This window comes from Schistocerca gregaria, chromosome 8, assembly GCF_023897955.1.
Source record: "Schistocerca gregaria isolate iqSchGreg1 chromosome 8, iqSchGreg1.2, whole genome shotgun sequence".
In the NCBI taxonomy this organism is placed as follows: Eukaryota; Metazoa; Arthropoda; class Insecta; order Orthoptera; family Acrididae; genus Schistocerca; species Schistocerca gregaria.
The window spans coordinates 423,703,720-423,726,170 of record NC_064927.1 but is presented as its reverse complement, the minus strand read 5'-3'; the positions used below and the strand labels follow the sequence as shown (position 1 = coordinate 423,726,170).

Here is a 22,451-nt window from a genome sequence, read left to right as displayed (position 1 = left end):
TTTCAATTTCCAGGAGTGTATTTCTACATCGAAGGAATATCTCGTATTTCTTACATACTGTATATCACACTTTTTTGTTACTGTTTATCGAACAATTTCCGTCAAAAATCTACAGTTTCTTTAACAGAGAAATAAGATATCACGGAAATGATGGAATAGAAAAAAAACAATAAATATTAGCCAAATAAGGGGCTATTTTTGGAAGACTCAAATAGATTCGAAAAGTATACATTAGCGGTGAAGAAGAGCGGTGGGAAGTATTGAACAAGAATATAGGCAGTGAAACACATTGCACAAATAATTGTACACGAACGTATAGCTGATACAGAAAAAATAGTACAGTTCAGGAGCAAGTAGGGTGCTATTTAAACGACTGAAAAGGACACTGAAGTAGGAGAATAGAAGTTTTTACGATACGATGCACAACAAACACGCGCAATCTGAATTACGTAAAGAAACTCTACCACACGCATTGAGTTACGTGCCCCCTGTTTTTGCGTTGCGGTGACCACGTTATACAATCCTTCTCCCATCGCGTTACACCGGCGAGTACCTCATCCATTGTTTGACTCTCGTTACATCAGCACGTCAATACGAGTTGCTTAGTTGAGTGGAAACCGAAGTCTGCTGCCGCCATCACACATATCTTTGGCTTAAATTTGGTTCCTAGTATTTTTGTCCAAAATTAAAACAAATCACAAAGAAAAGTTATTACGAACGAACATGGTTTGTGAAAAAAATATAGCTGTACATTAATTCCCTTTGTAGGCGCATACTCCACGTAGCCTTAGACTCGGCTACTAGTCAAGATGTAGATTTTATCGCAACATTCTTGCTGTGTTTCGCTTCATTCACATTCGTCCCGCAATGCTGTTCTAATGCAACGATGCCCGCAATATTTGCACAGTTCAGTAACATCCTTTGTGCTGTCTAGAAGAACACGGGTAAAATGAAATATAAAAGACAATGATTTCTGCAGTTTTTGGTGAATTTTCTTGCTCGTTTTGATTAACGTTACTATCACTCATTATTTATTAGATAAAGTACTGTTTTAAAAGCTAGGTCCAGTAATATGTGATCGGTGAGGAATTTAGTAAAATGGTGGCAGCTTCTAAAACGTAAATGGCAATTACATCAGTGGCAGTTACAGTGATATCAAACCACGTTTTTCAATATGTAATGAGTTACAGGGAAGAAGCATCAAACACAGACTTGGCGTAGATGAAACTACAAAGTGATTGCAATAATAGTCTGGAAAGCAAGAGGACGACACACTCGAATTATCAAACTTCTTCTGATAGCCGGCCGATGTGGCCGTGCGGTTCTAGGCGCTTCAGCCTGGAACCACGTGACCGCGACGGTCGCAGGTTCTAATCCTGCCTCGGGCATGGATGTGTGTGTCTCTAGGTTAGTTAGGTTTAAGTAGTTCTAAGATCTAGGGGACTGATGACCACAGAAGTTAAGTCCCATTGTGCTCAGAGCCATTTGAACCATTTTGAATCTTCTGATGAAGCCAGCGTGGATCGGTTAACAAGGTGACATTTATCGTTTTTACAGATGTGTAGACCGTGCGAGCTAACATCCCAAAGATGTTCGGGCACACATGCGGTTTCTCTTCGTCGAAATATCTTGCCTTAAACTCGGCTGGGGGCCGAACCGCACGTGAGGCATTACACACCTTATATTAGACACTTGCGACCTTTTCGTTAAATTGTCTGGCTGATGGCAAGTTTGCGAGATACAAAGTTAACGTAACATATAATAACCGTAATAATAGTATAGGGGAACCAAATTAACGACCCATAAATGATGCAGGCCACACAGTTGCGTTTTGGTTAAAATAATGAATTTCAGAAAGCGATCTAATGGCGAAAGTGGTCATATTTAGAGTGACTGTTACACTCGAGCACATATCCATTCGACAGATCGATCACTCACAATCTCATCGCGAAATACAAGTATCTACGCGGAAAGTTAACGAGTTCACACCAGGCGCGCGGCTGTTCACCGCTCAGAGACAAAGTCTCGCTATACCACAAAACGCGAAGTTTTCTACGTCGTTTCACTTTCTAGCTACCTAAAGACGGACCGTCCGCTTTCGCGTCTGCATCCGAACTGTCTCCTTTGGTGTCTTCAGCCGAACTGTCCGCCTTCGCGTCTGTACCTGCACTGCGCCCTTTGGTGTCTGGAGCAGAACTGTCCCAGCCGGCCGTTGTGGCCGTGCGGTTCTAGGCCCTTCAGTCCAGAACCGCGCTGCTGCTACTGTCACAGGCTCTAATCCTGCCTCGGGCATGGATGTGTGTGATGTCCTTAGGTTAGTTAGGTTTAAGTAGTTCTAAGTTCTAGGGGACTGATGACTTTAGATGTGAAGTCCCATAGTGCTCAGAGCCATTTGAACCAGAACTATCCCTCTCTGCCCGTCTCCGGCCTAGGGCAATTCCCTTTCCTGAAGCCGTCCATCTGATTGGCTACAGCTTGTTCTGCATTATTTTACATTTTAACATATTTAAATAATCGAAGCTTGACGACTTTCTCGTTCTAAATAAAGTAACGAATACAATTTCTTTCTTATCTTTGAATGCCACGGCCAGTAGCCTTGCACCAATGTGCTTTCTGATAAGTAAATAAAGAACAAAAGTAACTAATATGCACTAATCTTTACAACAAATATTATATTACCTACTGATTCAATAAGGTGTCATTCTGTCACAGTTCAATGTGTTTCGTGTGGAGGAAATGATGATCTGATGCCTAACTGAAAATACTGATAATTTAAATTTACTATATCTTTTAAGCAAGTGAAGTTACAGGGTTGATGTTTACAACATTTCTCATTTTAATGATGCGCTTCTATATTAAATATGATCAATATTCAAGTTTTATTGGCATCACCATGAAAATTTAAGGAGGATGGCAGATTAAAATTACTGTGGCTTGATTGCCTGCACTATTACAGAATTAAATAGTTTTCATAAACGTTTCTCTTTATGGTCAACCTTAGGTCCCTCCATATTTAACCCTGCTATGTCTCCTCGGCCACAAACGGCTTCTACTGGCTTTCCCTAAGACGTAGGTTCTCGTCTGTCTCACTCGCACGCTACAGCGCTTAGACCTCAATAGACGCCTGTGAGTTTCCCTATCTCGTGGTTAATCTACGCCCTTTGTGGCCTCCGGTCCTGTACGACAAGGTTCGTGTCACAATTCCTGAAGGCTAACTCTTTCGGCGATATACTTAAATGAGAGCGCAATGCTCGTTAACTCAAAACTGTAGGACGTTACTTGTGTGCACCGCGATATCTGCCCACAACCCTTTTACATGCGGCTCTTTAATTACCTAAGCCTCCAGCGCACGCGACGAGTTAGGTAACTTTGACGTAGCGCTCTACGAGTTTTGTGACGTCGCCTCTTGCTAATTCACGTTGAGGAGCCATTTCGTCTCGTGAAACATAAAATAAGTTCTCCGATATTTCGGCAACGTGCCACGTCAAGTAGAAACAATAGAAAGCAGTAACGCTCCCTATATCACAAGCAAAAACAAGAAATCCGACTTCTGGGACTGCACTCAGTCTGGAGAGAAAGATGCGGTCTCAGAGATCAAGGACCGCCCCCGGCGGTGGGAGCAGGGAGACTGCAGACCCCAGTTCAGGCCCAGGCGCCGCTTCCCCCAACACCTGCAGTAGCCTCACCAAAGACACCAGGAGAGGAACGGTGGAGGGGGTAACGACTAGTATATATAGGGCGCCGTGAGGAACAGCACAGCGTTCTTCAGGAACCACCTGAAGATGGCCGAGTGTACGTCTGTCGAAATATTGTGGAGAAATTATGACGCTACCCCGTCGGATACCCGAGAACTGTTCAAAAAGGATAGTACTATCCCATAACGTATGTATCACAACCCCCAAATGATGCTACTGTCTATTATAAAATCTTTGAACCTCCTATGTCAAGTTCTAGCAGACTCTAAAAACCAATACTACACCTACGTCGCAATGTCTGCATCCATATAGAACGACCAACAGAAATTATTAAACTTAACGCTTGTTATTGGAATAAGTTAGTGACTGTTTCTCAAGGAGGACGCTGCTAAAGTGGGCCCAGAAATGCACCTCGAACACTTCTATCTCCTCACTTAACACGCTGATGCATTCTTGTCTTCAAGTGAAAAAAATCTCCACGTGTTCTAAATCTGACAGCAGCTACCATTTATCCCAAAAATACAATACCTTCACGCTGTATTTGATATTACTCAACGAGTGCTGCCCATTCTCTTTGTTATATACTCCTTAAATCTTACTTTAGAATTTATTCCCGTTTGTCCCACACACTTCATCTCATAATCCTGACACATTATTTAATAAACTTCCAGTATCCTTACCCAGTTCTACACTGTGCCAATCTTATGCTTCAACCTTTGCTCGTTTGTCATACGTCCTGAATGCAATTTTAACTCCTGCTATTGATAAACAGCTTCGTCTGTTTATGTGAGTTAACTCCCCAATATGTGCATGGTTTTTTTCGTTTCGTTGGTTTCTGCGCCCTACCGCTGCATCAGTCTTATCTATCAGACCCACGTCATTTTCTTCCGCTATTTGCCTAAATGTTTTCATTTCTTCATCTTTGTTCATAGGACCTAGTGGAATGGAATCAGACCTGTCCACATCATATTTCAAGAATGCTAATATATGTTTATGGGCGTGGCATAAGGCCTTGAGGATGGCATGAGGTCTTATCAACGGGACGAATTTTTAAAGCAAGGTTTAAAGAGCATAATAATAAAGAGAATGGCTCATCGGCGATGGTGTAGCACCTTACGAAAGAGCAGCATTCCTTGCGTAACATCGCACTCAGCATGAGGGTATTGTGCTTTGAGGAATGTGGGTTTGAGTCCCAGTCCGGCACAAATTTCATCTATGACTAATAAAATCCACAGCTGACGGCAAAACGTATTCGCAATTTGCGAATCCATTTCGTAATATTTACAACAACTGTGAATCGTCAGTGTCCTTTCTTTCAGACGTGCATGCACATCTGACGGACATTATAATGTAACATGGAGATACTGTAAATTAAAAATATTGTGAAAATTATTGATATAAATGTCTCGACGGGCTAAAATGACAGTAGTAATGTTTGTCTCTCCTTGTGCGGGAATCACAAAATAGCGATCGTAGGGGATATGGACAACATGACGTATAGAAGGCTTTGGATCCGTGTGGGAGACGTGCGCGGATAGAAGAAGTGGTTAAGGCGGAGCTCACGGTAAGCGGGAAATCTACGTTCCTGTTCCGGTCCATCACAAATTTTCATGTGTCCTAATAAAATGTACAGCTGACGTCAAAACGTATTTGTAATTTGCGAATCCATTTGGTAACTATATATAGATTTACCTTCTGTATACTAACGAAATGTGCAATACTGATCTACTTTGAAAACTGTTAGCGGATACCTATCAATCGTTCCATATATAATAACTTTTGTGTACTTCCTAACAAATTAATTTCTCAACGCAAGATACAGTCTCGAATTCACGGACACAGTCATGCAAAAAAATTGCAGCTTTTAGAATATTGACTTGTCTTGGACAAATTTCTGCAGGCAAAATCGTTAATAGACCTGTAATATTTGTTATTTAATTTTCCACACAGTTCAGTTTGACTAGAATCCATAATCGTACAAAAGTTTCATGAGTGCATCGTGTTAGTGTGAGTGAAATGGTGATATCTAGTAACTTTCTGAGCCTATATGACTAGATTTCTGCTGATTATGACTATGCTATCGTCTTCTGTCGTTAGGTGATGAAAGTGCATGTCGCGCTCTCAAATTTAGTATTTAAGTCTTATCTCAGATTATTTAGTCATCATCTATACTTATTAGTATGTGTTTTAATGTTTTATAACACAGTTATCTCGTAAGCGTCTTGGTCACGTTATACATTTTTAGTTTCCACCTTTATCGGATTTGCCGGATGTTTCTTTTCGGATGGATCCGCAACGTGTAACTTTTAAACACAGTATTTGCGTTCAGCCTGCAGCTACTGGCGTATTGTCGTCTGAAAGAATATAGTAGAAGATAGACCGTAAAACAGTTGTCACATTAATGAATGCACTAGTTTCGCTTCCATATGATCAAGGAAAGACTAGATCGTATGACTACAATCCGTACTGGTCTGGCACTCTTACCTCTGGAGTTCTCGCGTGGTCGGGGAAGATTAAAAGAGAATGTGACCACATTTCTGAGCTTTGACTATTGGGCTATCTAACCACTGAGCATCTGGTATCCTTGACACACATAGGTACGCTATGCAGCAAGGAGGCACGAGGCATCACAAATAAAACAAACACTTACTGGTTGTCGAAACTGGACTAATAAAACGTGCATAAGCGAGAAAGCAGATAACACACGAGGTGAACACCATCTTCTTAGATTTGTAGTTTGAATAAGAGACAAGTAACAGATACATTGGAATATAATGTTCTGTAACTCTTCTTGCGTTGGTTGCAGTACCACAAAGTAGGAATTCGTGAAGGGTACGGGAGCTTAATAAGATAAAGGTCTATCAGAAACCCAACCACTCGACAGGTCTGGTTGCACTGGTCTTCTTTCTTCAAGAATTATTATCATTAACGTGCTCAAGTAGGCCAGGGCGAACGCCCGATATCCGTGTTCGTCCTCGTACTTAGGAATGCTTGAGATAAAAACTCAAATACTTGCGTTTATTTCTATTGTAAGCGGCACAATCCAACCTTCGTGCTTACTGCCATAACGAGGATCTATGAACCTCGAGAATATGTTGATTCAGCGTGGTGTTAAAGATGATTTACACTCTCTGCACTGGTTGAAGTGCATATCAAGCCTTCAGATTGAATTTATATGGCTATTTTTACGGTAAATACTCTTTTTAATTTTGGTTGCCGCTGCATCACTAACTGACAAAACATTCTATAAAAATAAATAAAATACCGTCGGTACCCATGGATCTGCATATTATTCATGTAATGCATATAAGATGCGTTGCTATACTAATTAAGAGGCCAGGAGTAAGCATCGAGAGATATAAGCTGCAAATCGTTTCCCCTCGCACGCAGAGCGCTACAGGCGGCTGTCCTTTACGTGTGACTTCTGAACATAAGAGCAGCTACAGTCCTGCATATCATTGTCAGTATTGCCAAGTGGAAGATATATGAGCATTACAAAATTGTATGTTAAGTAATATATACCATAAAAGGACAGAGTAGGCATCATAAAAAAACTTACATACTAACAAACATAAAATATTGAAGACGGCAATGGGTAGTATGAGTTTTCATATTAGGACAAAGTACGCACCGTTAAAGAAAGGAAAGGCAGGTTGTAAAAGTTAAGCAACTAGAACCATTTCAAGTAAGATAGCATATAGTACACTGAGCAGCAGAATTAAAGGGTCACTTTTTCGAAACCCCGTAAATGCACCCCACTGCGACACATAAGTCAGAAATCTGGCGCAAAGGTGCCTACAAGCTTGCTCTGTGATTGTCGAAAACCGTGACGGCCTGAGACGCCACCTTCGAACTCGGCGACCTTCAAACAGCAAGGTGGCGGCACATGCGAAGGAAAGGTCACAACTCGGAAATCCATGTGCGCCGTCAGGTAGGGTAATGGTATCACACTGGCACCAATTTTTACCACCGTTCTGCCCAACGCCACCGTGAATGTGTCACGCGATGAGAAGGCGGTCGCAGCCCCCCCCTCCCTTACCCACATTTCAATCCTTCTTTTGACCTCTCCGCGATGGAGGTCAGAACCGCGACACCCAGCGTTGATATCAGGCGGTTTTCTTGTCAGTGGCCGAAGACAAAGTTACAGACAAGCCGGTGCTAAGGAGTGGCACGAAAGGGCCTATGGAGGGAGTATAAAGGGCGCCAGTGAAACCATCCCTTCCCTGGTGGCGTTGGTTCCCCACATATTTCGCGGTCGAAAGCGATAGTCGCAGTGCGGTCAGCAACAGGTAGATATTCTTGGCAACGTTTGACTGTGCTCTCACTTTCGGTCTTGTCAGCCCTTGTCTAAGGACATTATGGGGTTACATGCCCGCTGAACGTGATTGCATTCCTTTGGAGAACAGTCCGGCTGCAATTCTTTGTCTCGCGTACTAGATGAAACCACCAGGAACTGTTCATAACCTTTCGACGAAATTTGAACTTGATCTGAAGCATCGAAGGATACATTTCCTTTTTCCACCCTCCTGTGGTGCGATCATGTTGGAGTGAAGCGTTAACGTGCGCGTGAATAAAACGGCAGATTGTCCCTCTAAGATAAATAATAATCTTTCTGGCCATCACAACAGCAGTATCACCACCCAGTCAGAATCACCCAGCACAGTATCACAGTAAAATGGCGTTAACGAAACAATAATGTACTGAAGAATATAAACACACACACACACACACACACACACACACACAGTGGAATAGTACATGTTTCCACAGCAGCAGATAACCAAACATACGATCACATATCGCAACATCAAAACAAACTACGGAAGTGCGATGTTCTAAAATTTGAGTTCCCATATGTGAAAGAACATTAGGATTGAATTAGAATTCAAAAAAAAGTGAGTAGTCACTGTTATTTAATACTGGAGTGCATTGTCTAAGACACTGCGATGACAATCAATAACTGCATTCAAGTTTAGAGTGAACACCCAAGCTGAGATTATGGTTCTGCATCAGCTATTTCAGAACAAATGAAAATTTGTGCTGGACTGGGACTCGAAACCAGATTTCTCGCTTGTCGCGGCGGTTACCTTCACCACTTCGGCTGTTGGACCATGCTTCCAGGTTCTCTCGTCGCTGGCTTGCGAGCATAAGGGAGAATAAATACTGCGACAAGTGGAAATTCAGGCCACTCCTGGAAGCATGGGAAGCATGCTCGGATAGCCGAAGTTGTTAAGGCCACAGCTCATGACAAGATCTGAGTTCGAGTTCAGCGCTGGTGCAGATTTTTATTTGTTCTGAAATATTCCTCAGCTGATGCCAAACGATAATCGTAATTTGCAAGTTGATTCTTAATTTAACAGTGTTTAATAGTTGTAATGTCTCTTGCAGCGGTCTCTCCGCGATATTTTCAGAAATTTTGTAAATTATATAACTCAGTACATATCTCGAAATATCTCTTCTTATATTACCGATTCCTAAACTTTAGTATACGATGATTATCAATGCAAAGTAGTTTCAAGCGCTATTATTCCTTGGAGCGTGCATTTACTCCATGGAATAACTTCGTGCTATCTATGTTTTCTCTTATGAAAAGAATGATTCAGATCTTGGCGATTAGCCGTGAAAAAACGAAGATGTATATGTATCTATTGTTGAGCTAGTCGCCATCTTGATGAGATTCTGTGTGAGAAGGAATTTAATACATGAACTAAACTAAAGTTAAGTGTGTTCGCGTATTATTTAACTGATTATTATTGACAGTGTCTGCTTACTACGCTGTGTTGCACGGAATCAGTGGGGAACGTCTGATTTACACTGGACGAACCCGCCGTTTTGTACGCTCAAGATATCCAGTTTGTTACTTTCAATAAATGGGCTAACACGGTCTTATCAGCAGATCTCCGGTCTCCCCATGTGATCACCGAAAGTTAATAATTATTGCAAATGTTTTCAGGAGACCGACTGACAATTTTCGTCTCACCGAGACTTCGAAATTGCTTCACTGCCTTATGGAATTTACGTTAAGCTCAATTTACTCAGGATAGAACAGTACTGAACTGTGTGAATGTGATAAGCCTGCTTTGTGAATGAAAATTCCCTTAATATGCGCATGTTTTTTACTATCCTGATCAGTGAAGCTAAATCAGGCCGGTGTGAGAGAGTTTTTAAATTTCAGATCCCACAAAAATATTAAATAGTGATAGTGTAAGACATAAAAACTGTTTATGATCACGACAAATAGTTTACTAAGAAAAAACAAATTGTTACAGTAACTACTGAAGATGCTTTGAAATAAAGCTAAACCCATATAGTCTAAACAAAACTTTTATTACAGTAGCAAAAGATGGAATATAACCTACATTACATGTTGTTACTTGAAGTAGTGAAAAAAGTGTTGCCTTTGAAGGTCGTCAATAGGTTGACTGCAACAGTACAATGCCCCTAGTTATCTGATGTTTATTTCAAGGACAGCTCTGAGCCAGACGCCCTGTAGCGTGCATTCAAGTGACCCTAAGCCATCGTCATAGTGTCAACCGAGAGCTCATTGGAGGGCAGAGTGGGGTCTGTTGTGTTTTCTGATGAAGGCTAGTCCTGTCTCGGTGTCAGTGATGGACGTGCGTTGGTCAGAAGGAGGCCAGTTGATCGCCTGCAACCAACCTGTCTGTGTGGTAGACAGATTGGACCTACACCTGGAGTTACACTTGGGGTGCGATTTCGTATGACAGCAGGAGCACTCTCGCGGTTATCCCACCCACTCTGACTGCAAATTTGTACGCCAGTGTGGTGATTTGACCTGTTGTGTTGCCATTCATGATCAGCATTCCAGGGGATGCTTCCTACAGGATAACGCTCGCCCCTATGCTGCTGCTGTAACCAAAATGATCTACAGAATGTCCTCATGTTGCCTTGGCCTGCTCGTTCACCAGATCTGTCTCCAGTCTAGAACATACTTGGCATCATCGGATTACAACCCCAGCGTCATACACAAACAGCGTTAAACGTTCCTGTATTGACTGACAGTGCAACAGTTTTATTACAGTCGCAAAAGAAGGAAAATAGCCTAAGTTTCTTGTAATTATTTCAGATAGAGGGCATGAAACTTCTGTTGTCCTTGAAGGTTGTTGAATAGGCAGTCTGGAGCTGGGACGGTGGCTCAGGCTAGCTGTTCAGTAATGTACAGCGGAGATTCTGAGCCGTGATAGGCACAAAAAAGTTCACACAATCATAGCTTTCGGTCATTAAGGCCTTTGTCAGCAGTAGACACACATACACACACGCACACACACACACACACACAAACACTCACACAAGCGCAACTTGTACACACATCTGCAGTCTCAGAGAGCTGAAACTACACTGCCATCAGCAGCACCAGTGGATGATGGGAGTGGCGATTGGGTGGGGGTAAGGAGGAGGCTGGGGTGGGGTGGGGGAGAGATAGTATGGTGGGAGTGGCGAACAGTGAAGTGTTGCAGTTTAGATGGAGCGTAGGAGAGTGGGGCGGAGGGGGGAGGGGGTAAGTAGGGGAAAGGAGAGAAACAAATCTCCCGTGCATTATCTTTCCAGTCTCCCACCACCTCTCAAAGTCCCACAATCCGGCAACAGAGGAGCATTCCCTCGTAACTCAGTACCATCTGGGACTGGAGCAATTGAATTACATTCTCCGCCAGGGTTTCGACCATCACTTGTCGTGCCCTGAAATGAGAAATGTTCTACCCACTATCCTTCCCACCCCTCCTACTGTGGTATTCCGCCGTCCACCGAACCTACACAATATACTCGTCCATCCTTACACAACCCCTGCTCCCAATCCCTTACCTCATGGCTCATACCCCTGTAATAGACCTGGATGCAAGACCTGTCCCATACATCCTACTACCACCACCTACTCCAGTCCGGTCACTAACATTACCTATCACATCACCTGTGAAAATAGTCATGTGATCTACCAACTAAGCTGCAACCACTGCGCTGCATTCTACGTGGGCATGACAACCAACAAGCTATCTGTCCACATGAATGGCTACTGACAAACTGAGGCCAAAAAACAAGTGGACCACCCTGCAGCTGAACATGCTGCCAAACATGATACCCTTCATCACAATGACTGCTTCACAGCCTGTGCAATATGGATCCTTCCCACCAACACCAGCTTTCCTGAATAGCACAGGTGGGAAGTTTCCCTGCAGTACATCCTACGTTCCTGTAACCCTCCTGGCCTCAACCATCGATAGTCACGGTCCTTACCCATCCAGCCCCCTCCCTGTTCCCATTCCAGCACTACACAGCCCTCATTTCACCACCAGACCCAGTCTTTTAATTTCTTATATTTTTATTTTTATTTCTCTCCTTTGCGCTACTTACACCCTCCCCCCTCCACACCACTCTCCTACGCACCATCTAAACTGCAACGCTTCACTGTCTGCCACTCCCACCATACTATCGCTCCCCCACCCCACCCCAGCCTCCTCCTTACCCCCCACCCAGTCGCCACTCCCATCATGCAATGGTGCTGCTGATTGCAGTGTAGTTTCAGCTCTCTGAGACTGCAGATGTGTGTGCAAGTTGCATTTGTGTGTGTGTGTGTGTGTGTGTGTCTGTGTGTGTGTGTGTGTGTGTGTGTGTGTGTCTACTGCAGACAAAGGCCTTAATGGCCGAAAGTTATGATTGTGTGAACTTTTTATTGTGCCTATCCCGACAGGAGGGTATAAAATGAACATCAACAAAAGCAAACCGAGAATAATGGAATGTAGTCGAATTAAATCGGGTGATGTTGCGGGATTTAGATTACGAAATGAGAAACTTAAAGTAGTACACGAGTTTTGCTATTTGGCGAGCAAAATAACTGATGATGGTCGAAGTAGAGAACATATAAAATGGAGACCGGCATTGGCAAGGAAAGCGTTTCTGAAGAAGAGAAATTTGTTAACATCCAGTATGAATTTAAGTGTCAGGGAGTCGTTTCTGAAAGTATTTGTATGGAGTGTAGCCATGTATGGAAGTGAAACGTGGGCGATAAAAAGTTTAGACAAGAAGAGAATAGAAGCTTTCGAAATGTGGTGCTACAGAAGAATGCTGAACGTTAGATGGGTAGATTACATAACTAATGACGAGGTATTGAATAGAATTGGGGAGAAGTGAAATTTGTGGCACAACTTGACTAGAAGAAGGGATCGGTTGGTAGGACATGTTCTGAGGCATCAAGGGATCACCAATTTAGTACTGGAGGGCAGCGTAGAGGGTAAAAATCGTAGAGGGAGGCCAAGACATGAATACACTAAACAGATTCAGAAGGATGTAGGCTGCAGTAGATACTGGGAGATGAAGAAGCTTGCACAGGATAGAGTAGCATGGAGAGCTGCATCAAACCAGTCTGAGGACTGAAGACCACAACAACAACATCGCGGCTCAGTATCTCCGCTATATGGTGAATAGCAGCTTTCCTTCTCTCGTATTGTTACATTCTATCCTGGATTATCCATTGTTTGACTGCTCAGTAGTGTAGACAGATACCTGGAGGTCGGCTGTGGGGCGACGGTGGTGTGTTCCGGGCAGGAGGCGGGCCGGCCGGCGTGCGGCCTTCGCGGGGGCGGCTGCTGCTGCTGCTGCTGCTGGGGGCGGCCGCCGCTGACGTCGGCGGGGGAGGAGCGCGCGCTGCGCAGCGGGGGCGGCTGCAGCTGGGGGTGGAGGCGCGCCCCGCAGGCGCCGCACGCCGCGCAGCCCAGGTCCCCCGGCGTGGAGCGCGCGCTGCGCAGCGCCCCCTGGCGCTGGCTGCCGCGGGACTCCACGGGCGTCGAGCACGGCGAGCAGCTGCTCGAACTCTGCTGCTGGCCGCGCCCGCCCTGCCGGCTGTGGGCACACCCACGCAAGCAAAGACACGATTATACACTACTGGCCATTCAAATTGCTACACCAAGAAGAAATGCAGATGATAAACGGGTATTCATTGGACAAATATATTATACTACAACTGACATGTGATTACATTTTCACGCAATTTGGGTGCATAGATCCTGAGAAATCAGTACCCACAACAGTCACCTCTGATCGTAATAACGGCCTTGATACGCCTGGGCATTGAGTCAAACAGAGCTTCGATGGCGTGTACAGGTACAGTTGCCCATGCAGCTTCAACACGATACCACAGTTCATCACGAGTAGTGACTGGCGTATTGTGATGAGCCAGTTGGTCGGCCGCTATTGACCAGACGTTTTCAATTGGTGAGAGATCTGGAGAAAGTGCTGGCCAAGGCAGCAGTCAAACATTTTCTTTATCCAGAAAGGCCCGTACAGGACCTGCAACATGCGGTCGTGCATTATCCTGCTGAAATGTAGGGCTTTGCAGGTATCGAATGAAGGGTACAGCCACGAGTCGTAACACATCTGAAATGTAACGTACACTGTTGAACGTGCGGTCAGTGCGAAGAAGAGGTGACCGAGACCTGTAACCAATGGTACCCATACCATCACGCCGGGTGATATGCCAGTATGGCGTTGACGAATACACGCTTCCAATGTGCGTTCACCGCGATGTCGCAAAAACACGGATGCGACCATCATGATGCTGTAAACAGAACCTGGATTCATCCAAAAAATGACGTTTTGCCATTCGTGCACCCAGGTTCGTCATTCAGTACACCATCAAAGGTGCTCCTGTCTGTGATGCAGCGTCAACGGTAACCGCAGCCATGGTCTCCGAGCTGATAGTCCATGCTGCTGCAAACGTCGTTGAACTATTCGTGCAGATGGTTGTTGTCTTGCAAACGTCCCCATCTGTTGATTCATGGATCGAGGCGTGGCTGCACGATCCGTTTCTGCCATGCGGATAAGATGCCTGTCATATCGACTGCTAGTGATACGAGTTCGTTGGGATCCAGCAAGGCGTTCCGTACTACCCTTCTGAACCCACCGATTCCATATTCTGCTAACAGTCATTAGATCTCGACCAACGCGAGCAGCAATGTCGCGATACGATAAACCGCAATCGCGATAGCTACAATCCGACCTTTATCAAAGTCGAAAACGTGGTGGTACGCATTTCTCCTCCTCACACGAAGCATCACAACAACGTTTCACCAGGCAACGCCGGTCAATTTCTGTATGTGTATGAGAAATCGGCTGGAAACTTTCCTCATGTCAGCACGTTGTAGGTGTCGCCACTGGCGCCACCCTTGTGTGATTGCTCTGTAAGTCTAACATTTGCATATCACAGCATCTTCTTCGTGTCGGTTAAATTTCGCGTCTGTAGCACGTCATCTTCGTGATGTAACAATTTTAATGGCCAGTAGTGTAGTCTCACTCACTGCAGCCGCTCGTGGACGGATGGGTGGGTGGATCGTCGCGTTCAAAGGACCAAAACTCTGGGTCGATGTTTCAGTGTCATTCTACATTCGTCTGGGACCACTGAATGTATCAGAGATCTCTCAACCCCGGGTTCTTCATTATCGTCGATCCGACGTACCACTGGTGCTTCAGTGACCACAAGGACCCATTGCAGCGGTGCCAGGCACCACTGAAGTAAGATGAGTTCCGCTTCGATCTGAGCCCCAATGATAAGCTAAGGCGTGTCTGGAAACGACCCGGACAGCAGTGGGATGCAACTCTGACTGTCGCCTGCTACACGGCACATCATCCAGGAGTGATGACGGGGCGCCATTTCTTTTCATAGCAGGTCCGCTTTGGTAGTCATCCACGGTACCCCACAGCACAGCGCTTCGCCGACGATATACTACGTCCTGTTTTGTTGCCCTTCACGACAAGACATCGTGGGTTTACTTTTCAGCAACATAATGTCCACCCACGCGCGGCGTGAGTTTCTACTGCCTGTCTCCGTGCTTGCCAGACCCTGCCTTGGTCAGCTAGGTCGCCGGATTTCTCCGCAGCTGAGAATGTTTGGAGCATTCTGGAGGGCCGTCCAACCAGCTCGGGACCTTGACAGAATTTGGTACGATATCCCTCAGAAAGGCATCCAACTACTCTGCCAATGCCAAGCCGAATAAGTGCGTGCATAAGGATCACAGGTGGACCAACGCATTACTGACTTGCTCAGTTTGGAAGCTCGTCCTCTTAAATAAGCCGTCTAGTTTTTCTGAAACTGCGTTCTTTCATTTTCCTGTACATGTACATAACATCTACTGACTCTGATCCTTGTGTTTCAACCCTACGTTACCGTACCAATACCGGCGCCTAAAGGCAAATCATGACACTAACACTACCAGCAACTCAAATCATGTACCGTACAGTCAATACATCATTTTTATAAAACCAGGTACCCATACGGTAAACAGTTTTCCGTCTGTACTGGCTGAAGTAGCGAAAGTTTGACTGTAGTCAACCTGTAGTTTCCAGCACAGAGGCTCACTTGCACAGTAAAATTTACTTAAGGTCCAGTTCGGAATCCTAGCATCCATTATCAAATTACAGCTGTCGCCGCCTAAACAATGGCCAGTCCCGGATCCCCTCCCAGTACATCTCTCACTTGAAAATTGTTTTGCAAGTGAACATTATTTAAAAGAATTTGCGGTATAAATCTGCATCTAAAAGCATAGTAGTCGTGACATAAAAGTGTGGTATTAAAATTGCTCCAAAATCAATAAACGGTAATCTTAACCGGCAAATCCTACTCGCTGTGCGAACGGCACGTAGGGGATTGTAATATAAGGGGCAGTCAAATGACAACGAGTCAGATGGAATAAAATGGAGTACACTGTTTTCTATATCAAAAGAAAACACAGTAATTGTTAAGCATTTACCCGACTGTGAGACAAGGCGGTCAGTGATTTCATGGGAAAATGTCAGCGGTTACCTGCGGAACCATAATTGCATCCACGCGTCCGAAGCAAATCAACGGCCATGAACGTTTTTCTTCAAGGTTCCAAAAACATGTAAATGTGGAGAGATCAGGACTGTATTTAGGACTTGGAAGCGCTTTCCAGCGAAACTTTTGCAGCGTAGCATGCTGGCGGGCATTTTCCTGCAACTGAATGTGATTCCGTCCGTCAACATTCCTGGGCGTTTGAAGTTGATGGCGCCCTTCAGTTTTTGCGAAGTGTCCATGTCGAGTCCGGTCCCCCAGGAACGTTGACGGACGGCAGATTCTTTAGCAGGATAATGCCTGCCCACGTGCTGCCAAGGTTGTTTCGACAACGCTGCAGAAGTTTCGCTGGGAAGTCCTCACATATCCCCCATATACTGCAAATCTCTCTCCATGCGATTTCAACCTTTTTGGAGTCCTCAGGAAATACATGCTTGGCCGTTGATTTGCATTGGACCAAGAGGTGCACAGGTGGATACAGTCATTGTTCCATAGGCAACTACACACATTTCTCCATGAAGGCACTGACTATCTCGCGTCACGGTGGCATAAATGCATTAACTATTATGGCGATTACTTTTGAACTAATAAACAGTGTAGTTATTTTTCCCATCTGTCTCGTTTTCATTTGACTACCCCCGGTATGTTTCTAGATTCCTCACTTAACACAGGTTCTTGTGACTTGGTAAGTAGGCTTTCATGGGACAGATTGCTGTTGCAGGCTATCCAGCGTCTCCGTGATGCTTCTCTACCCCCCCCCCCCCCCTTGGAGTGTCTGTATATGTGCGGATGGATATGCGTGTGTGTGTGTGTGTGTGTGTGCGAGTGTATACCTGTCCCTTTTTCCCCCTAAAGTACGTCCTTCCGCTCCCGGGATTGGAATGACTCCTTACCCTCTCCCGTAAAACCCACATCCTTTCGTCTTTCCCTCTCCTTCCCTCTTTCCTGACGAAGCAACCGTGGGGTGCGAAAGCTTGAAATTTGTGTGTGTGTTTGTGTGTTTTTTATTGTGTCTATCTACCAGCACATATCCTGAAAATGAATGCTTGTCATTCGAAACTTGTCGTTAAATAAATTTTGCTATCGAAATATCTCCATAAATCGATCTGTTATCCTTGGATATCGAGCCACATCGGCGCAAGTGACAGCGAACGGGCTAACCAGATTCCCAAAAACGTACAAATAACTCGCACCTACTGTAATATTCACGGACTGAGATTACTATAGAAGACTGGTATATATAACACTAAAAAAGAACGGTAATCGTTATGTAGTGATGACTTCAGCCGCAAAGCAGAAGGAAGCTTACTCCGTTGACAGATTAATAGCGGACCAGATGACCTTCAAAACATCTATTAACGTTAACAACCTCTCCGAATTGTGATTACTGTACTGTTGGAAATGGTATCCTGCATTTTGACTGGCGTGTGTAAAATGTGAACAACAAAGGGATAAAACACTACATGGAGAACTCCGATTTACTCTATTTGAGCTATCAAGCCTGTATGTGTGTTTACAGATTCATTAGGCTTTGTAACAGGATCTTTGATGATACTTTAAGATTGTTCTTATCACCTGACTCGTTCCTTAATTTATTAGTTATAAGGAAAATCTTAACTTTAAACGAGGCTCGTTCACGCCATGTGTGTAACGTAACTAAAGTTTAATTTTGCCTCATGTTTCTGAGTTTAGTACTTGGTTGTGTGGGGCGTTGCTAGGAATAACATGCTGTTACACTCCTTGAGTCTGCCTCTAAGAATTTCTTTGTGAAGAAGGCTAACCTAACCACAGAAAAATGTATCGTGGACAACATTGTTGTGAGTTGCGCGGGAGTAATCGTTGGACTTTAGACCAATGGCTTGTATTCGAAGAGATTAAAGTGTCGAAACCGAACGTTTTACCCAAAAAATCTACCCCGATAAGGCTGCAGCTGAATGCAAAGTACGTGGGAACGCTTTAATGTTTGCAGACGTAAAAAAAAAAAAGTCGCTCAATGAAAACACTTCTGAGAAATGAGTTTATCTGACGGAATACGTCTATGGATTTATGGTCCCTAATCTCTGGCTACCCGGATAACGTTTCTCTTTTGTCTCTGTACAAGTGTCGTCCATTAAGCAACTGATAATACCACGTGTCTCTTCCCAGGTGTTGTTTTCTGTTTACGAAATGTTCGGATATGATAACTGAACGGCTAAATTCTGTCAATGAACTCCTGACATCATTACACATACTAAATCATTTGTAACCGGTTTTGACTAGAGATTGCGCTGTTCTGTCACTTTTAAAGCGTATTTTAACACATTGCAGATTTTTAATGTCAACAGACTTTAGTGTTAATTTCGTGCATCGTATTAGATGTTTTGGGAAAGTCTGCAGCTGTGTCATTCATGATTTAAATAATGAACACTAGACCAGTACATAAGCGTTATCGCTCAGTAATTGTAGGGGTATAGGAAGATTTGACTAGAATTTCCATTTGCTGTGATGAGTGGCAGCTCGATCTAAGAGTGAAACAACGTAAGAATGCAGATGAGTAGGAAAAACAGTGCTGCTGTATTGTTCGATTACTGTATTAGTGGTGTGCTGCTTGACACAGCCACGTCGTTTAAATGAATAGGCGTGACGTTGCAAACCGACACGCTTTGTGGGGAAGCTGAGCCGCCCACTTCGGTTTACTGGGAGAACTCTTGGAAAGTGCAGCTCATCTGTAAGGGAGACCACATACACATCACTTGCGCGACTTATTGCGAGTACTGCACCAGGTCGGATTGTTCCACTGGTTAAAAATAAGAATAACAAGACTATTAGGGTGTGACGTCAGTTCAGCGTGGAGGCTGTTAGAGATCCACCACAAGGTCTCAGCGGGGAAGCACGAGAAAGAGGTCAGTCACGTTTTCTAAAGAGGCAAGCCACGTTCTCTCCGAAGGCATTACCCCACCGGTTACCTTAAGCCAATAAAAGAAACCACGGAAAACCCAGATCTGGATGACAGGAAGGCCGTTAGAACCGCCGTCCTCCCACATGCGAATGCAGTTTCTTTCTTTCTTTTTCCTTCGTACCATCGCGCCACATCACTCGCTTTCCTTGTTTTGGAAGATATTTGTGTTTGAACACCTTTTTCGAGCTGATATCGTTATAGGTACAGAAAGCTGGCTAAAGCCTGAAATAAGTTCTGCAGAAATTTTTACGAAGTCTCAGACGGTGTTCAGGAAAGATAGATTAGGCAGAATTGGTGGTGGAGTGTTGGTGTCTGTCAGTAGTGGTTTATCTTGTAGTGAAGTCGAAGTAGATACTCCGTGCGAATTGGTGTGGGTGGAGGTTATACTTAACAGCCGAATTAAGTTAATAATTGGCTCCTTCTACCGACCCCCAGACTCCGATGATATAGTTGCGGAACAGTTCAGAGAAAGTTTGAGTCTCGTAACAAATAAATACCCCACTCATACGGTTATAGTTGGTGGGGACTTCAACCTACCCTCGGTATGTTGGCAAAAATACTTGTTCAAGACCGGTGGTAGGCAGAAAACGTCTTCCGAGATTGTCCTAAATGCATTCTCCGAAAATTATTTCGAGCAGTTAGTCCACGAACCCACGCGAATTGTAAATGGTTGCGAAAACACACTTGACCTCTTGGCCACAAACAATCCAGAGCTGATAGAGAGCATCATGACTGATACAGGGATTAGTGATCACAAGGTCATTGTAGCTAGGCTCAATACCATTTCTTCCAAATCCATCAGAAACAAACGCAAAATAATTTTATTTAAAAAAGCGGATAAAGTGCCACTAGAAGCCTTCCTAAAAGACAATTTCCATTCCTTCCGAACTGACTATGCGAATGTAGACGAGATGTGGCTCAAATTCAAAGATATAGTAGCAACAGCAATTGAGATATTCATACCTCATAAATTGGTAAGAGATGGAACGGATCCCCCGTGGTACACAAAACAGGTCCAAACGCTGTTGCAGAGGCAACGGAAAAAGCATGCGAAGTTCAGAAGAACGCGAAATCCTGAAGATGGGCTAAAATTTACAGACGCGCGAAATTTGGCACGTACTTCGATGCGAGATGCCTTTAATAGGTTCCACAACGAAACATTGTCTCGAAATTTGGTAGAAAATCCGAAGAAATTCTGGTCGTATGTAAAGTACACAAGCGGCAAGACGCAGTCAATACCTTCGCTGCGCAGTGCCGATGGTACTGTTATCGACGACTGTGCCGCTAAAGCGGAGTTATTGAACGCAGTTTTCCGAAATTTCTTCACCAGGGAAGACGAATGGAATATTCCAGAATTTGAAACACGAACATCTGCTAGCATGAGTTTCTTAGAAGTAGATACCTTAGGGGATGCGAAGCAACTCAAATCGCTTGATACGAGCAAGTCTTCAGGTCCAGATTGTATACCGATTAGGTTCCTTTCAGATTACGCTGATACTATAGCTCCCTACTTAGCACTCATATACAACCGCTCGCTCACCGATAGATCTGTACCTACAGATTGGAAAATTACGCAGGTCGCACCAGTGTTCAAGAAGGGTAGTAGGAGTAATCCATTTAACTACAGACCTATATCATTGACGTCGTTTTGCAGTAGGGTTTTGGAGCATATACTGTATTCAAACATTATGAATCACCTCGAAGAGAACGATCTATTGACACGTAATCAGCATGGCTTCAGAAAACATCGCTCTTGTGCAACGCAGCTAGCTCTTTATTCGCACGAAGTAATGGCCGCTATCGACAGGGGATCTCAAGTTGATTCCGTATTTCTAGATTTCCCGAAAGCTTTTGACACCGTTCCTCACAAGCGACTTCTAATCAAGCTGCGGAGCTATGGGGTATCGTCTCAGTTGTGCGACTGGATTCGTGATTTCCTGTCAGGAAGGTCGCAGTTCGTAGTAATAGACGGCAAATCATCGAGTAAAACTGAAGTGATATCAGGTGTTCCCCAGGGAAGCGTCCTGGGACCTCTACTGTTCCTGATCTATATAAATGACCTGGGTGACAATCTGAGCAGTTCTCTTAGACTGTTCGCAGATGATGCTGTAATTTACCGTCTAGTAAGGTCATCCGAAGACCAGTATCAGCTGCAAAGAGATTTAGAAAAGATTGCTGTATGGTGTGTCAGGTGGCAGTTGACGCTAAATAACGAAAAGTGTGAGATGATCCACATGAGTTCCAAAAGAACTCCGTTGGAATTCGATTACTCGATAAATAGTACAATTCTCAAGGCTGTCAATTCAACTAAGTACCTGGGTGTTAAAATTACGAACAACTTCAGTTGGAAGGACCACATAGATAATATTGTCGGGAAGGCGAGCCAAAGGTTGCGTTTCATTGGCAGGACACACTAGAAGATGCAACAAGTCCACTAAAGAGACAGCTTACACTACACTCGTTCGTCCTCTGTTAGAATATTGCTGCGCGGTGTGGGATCCTTACCAGGTGGGATTGACGGAGGACATCGAGAGGGTGCAAAGAAGGGCAGCTCGTTTTGTATTATCGCGTTATAGAGGAGAGAGTGTGGCAGATATGATACACGAGTTGGGATGGAAGTCATTACAGCATAGACGTTTTTCGTCGCGGCGAGAGCTTTTTACGAAATTTCAGTCACCAACTTTCTCTTCCGAATGCGAAAATATTTTGTTGAGCCCAACCTACATAGGTAGGAATGATCATCAAAATAAAATAAGAGAAATCAGAGCTCGAACAGAAAGGTTTAGGTGTTCGTTTTTCCCGCTCGCTGTTCGGGAGTGGAATAGTAGAGAGATAGTATGATTGTGGTTCGATGAACCCTCTGCCAAGCACTTAAATGTGAATTGCAGAGTAGTCATGTAGATGTAGATGTAGATGTAGATGTAGAATCTCTTTCGTCAGTGTATAGCTTCTGATGACATCGATATTCTGAACCGTCACATGAGATACTGCTCCCAATTATTTT

At 44.2% G+C, this 22,451-nt stretch overlaps 1 protein-coding gene across 1 annotated transcript in view; it reads right to left on the bottom strand.

Moving 5' to 3' along the window:
- The window catches only part of LOC126284221 (uncharacterized), a 103,430-nt gene that overhangs the window by 56,553 nt on the left and 24,426 nt on the right, over positions 1-22,451 (bottom strand). Inside the window, exon 3 of the mRNA XM_049982994.1 lies at positions 13,209-13,544. Within this exon, the coding sequence (XP_049838951.1) occupies positions 13,209-13,544 (336 nt within the window). The remainder of the gene's footprint in view (positions 1-13,208; positions 13,545-22,451) is intronic.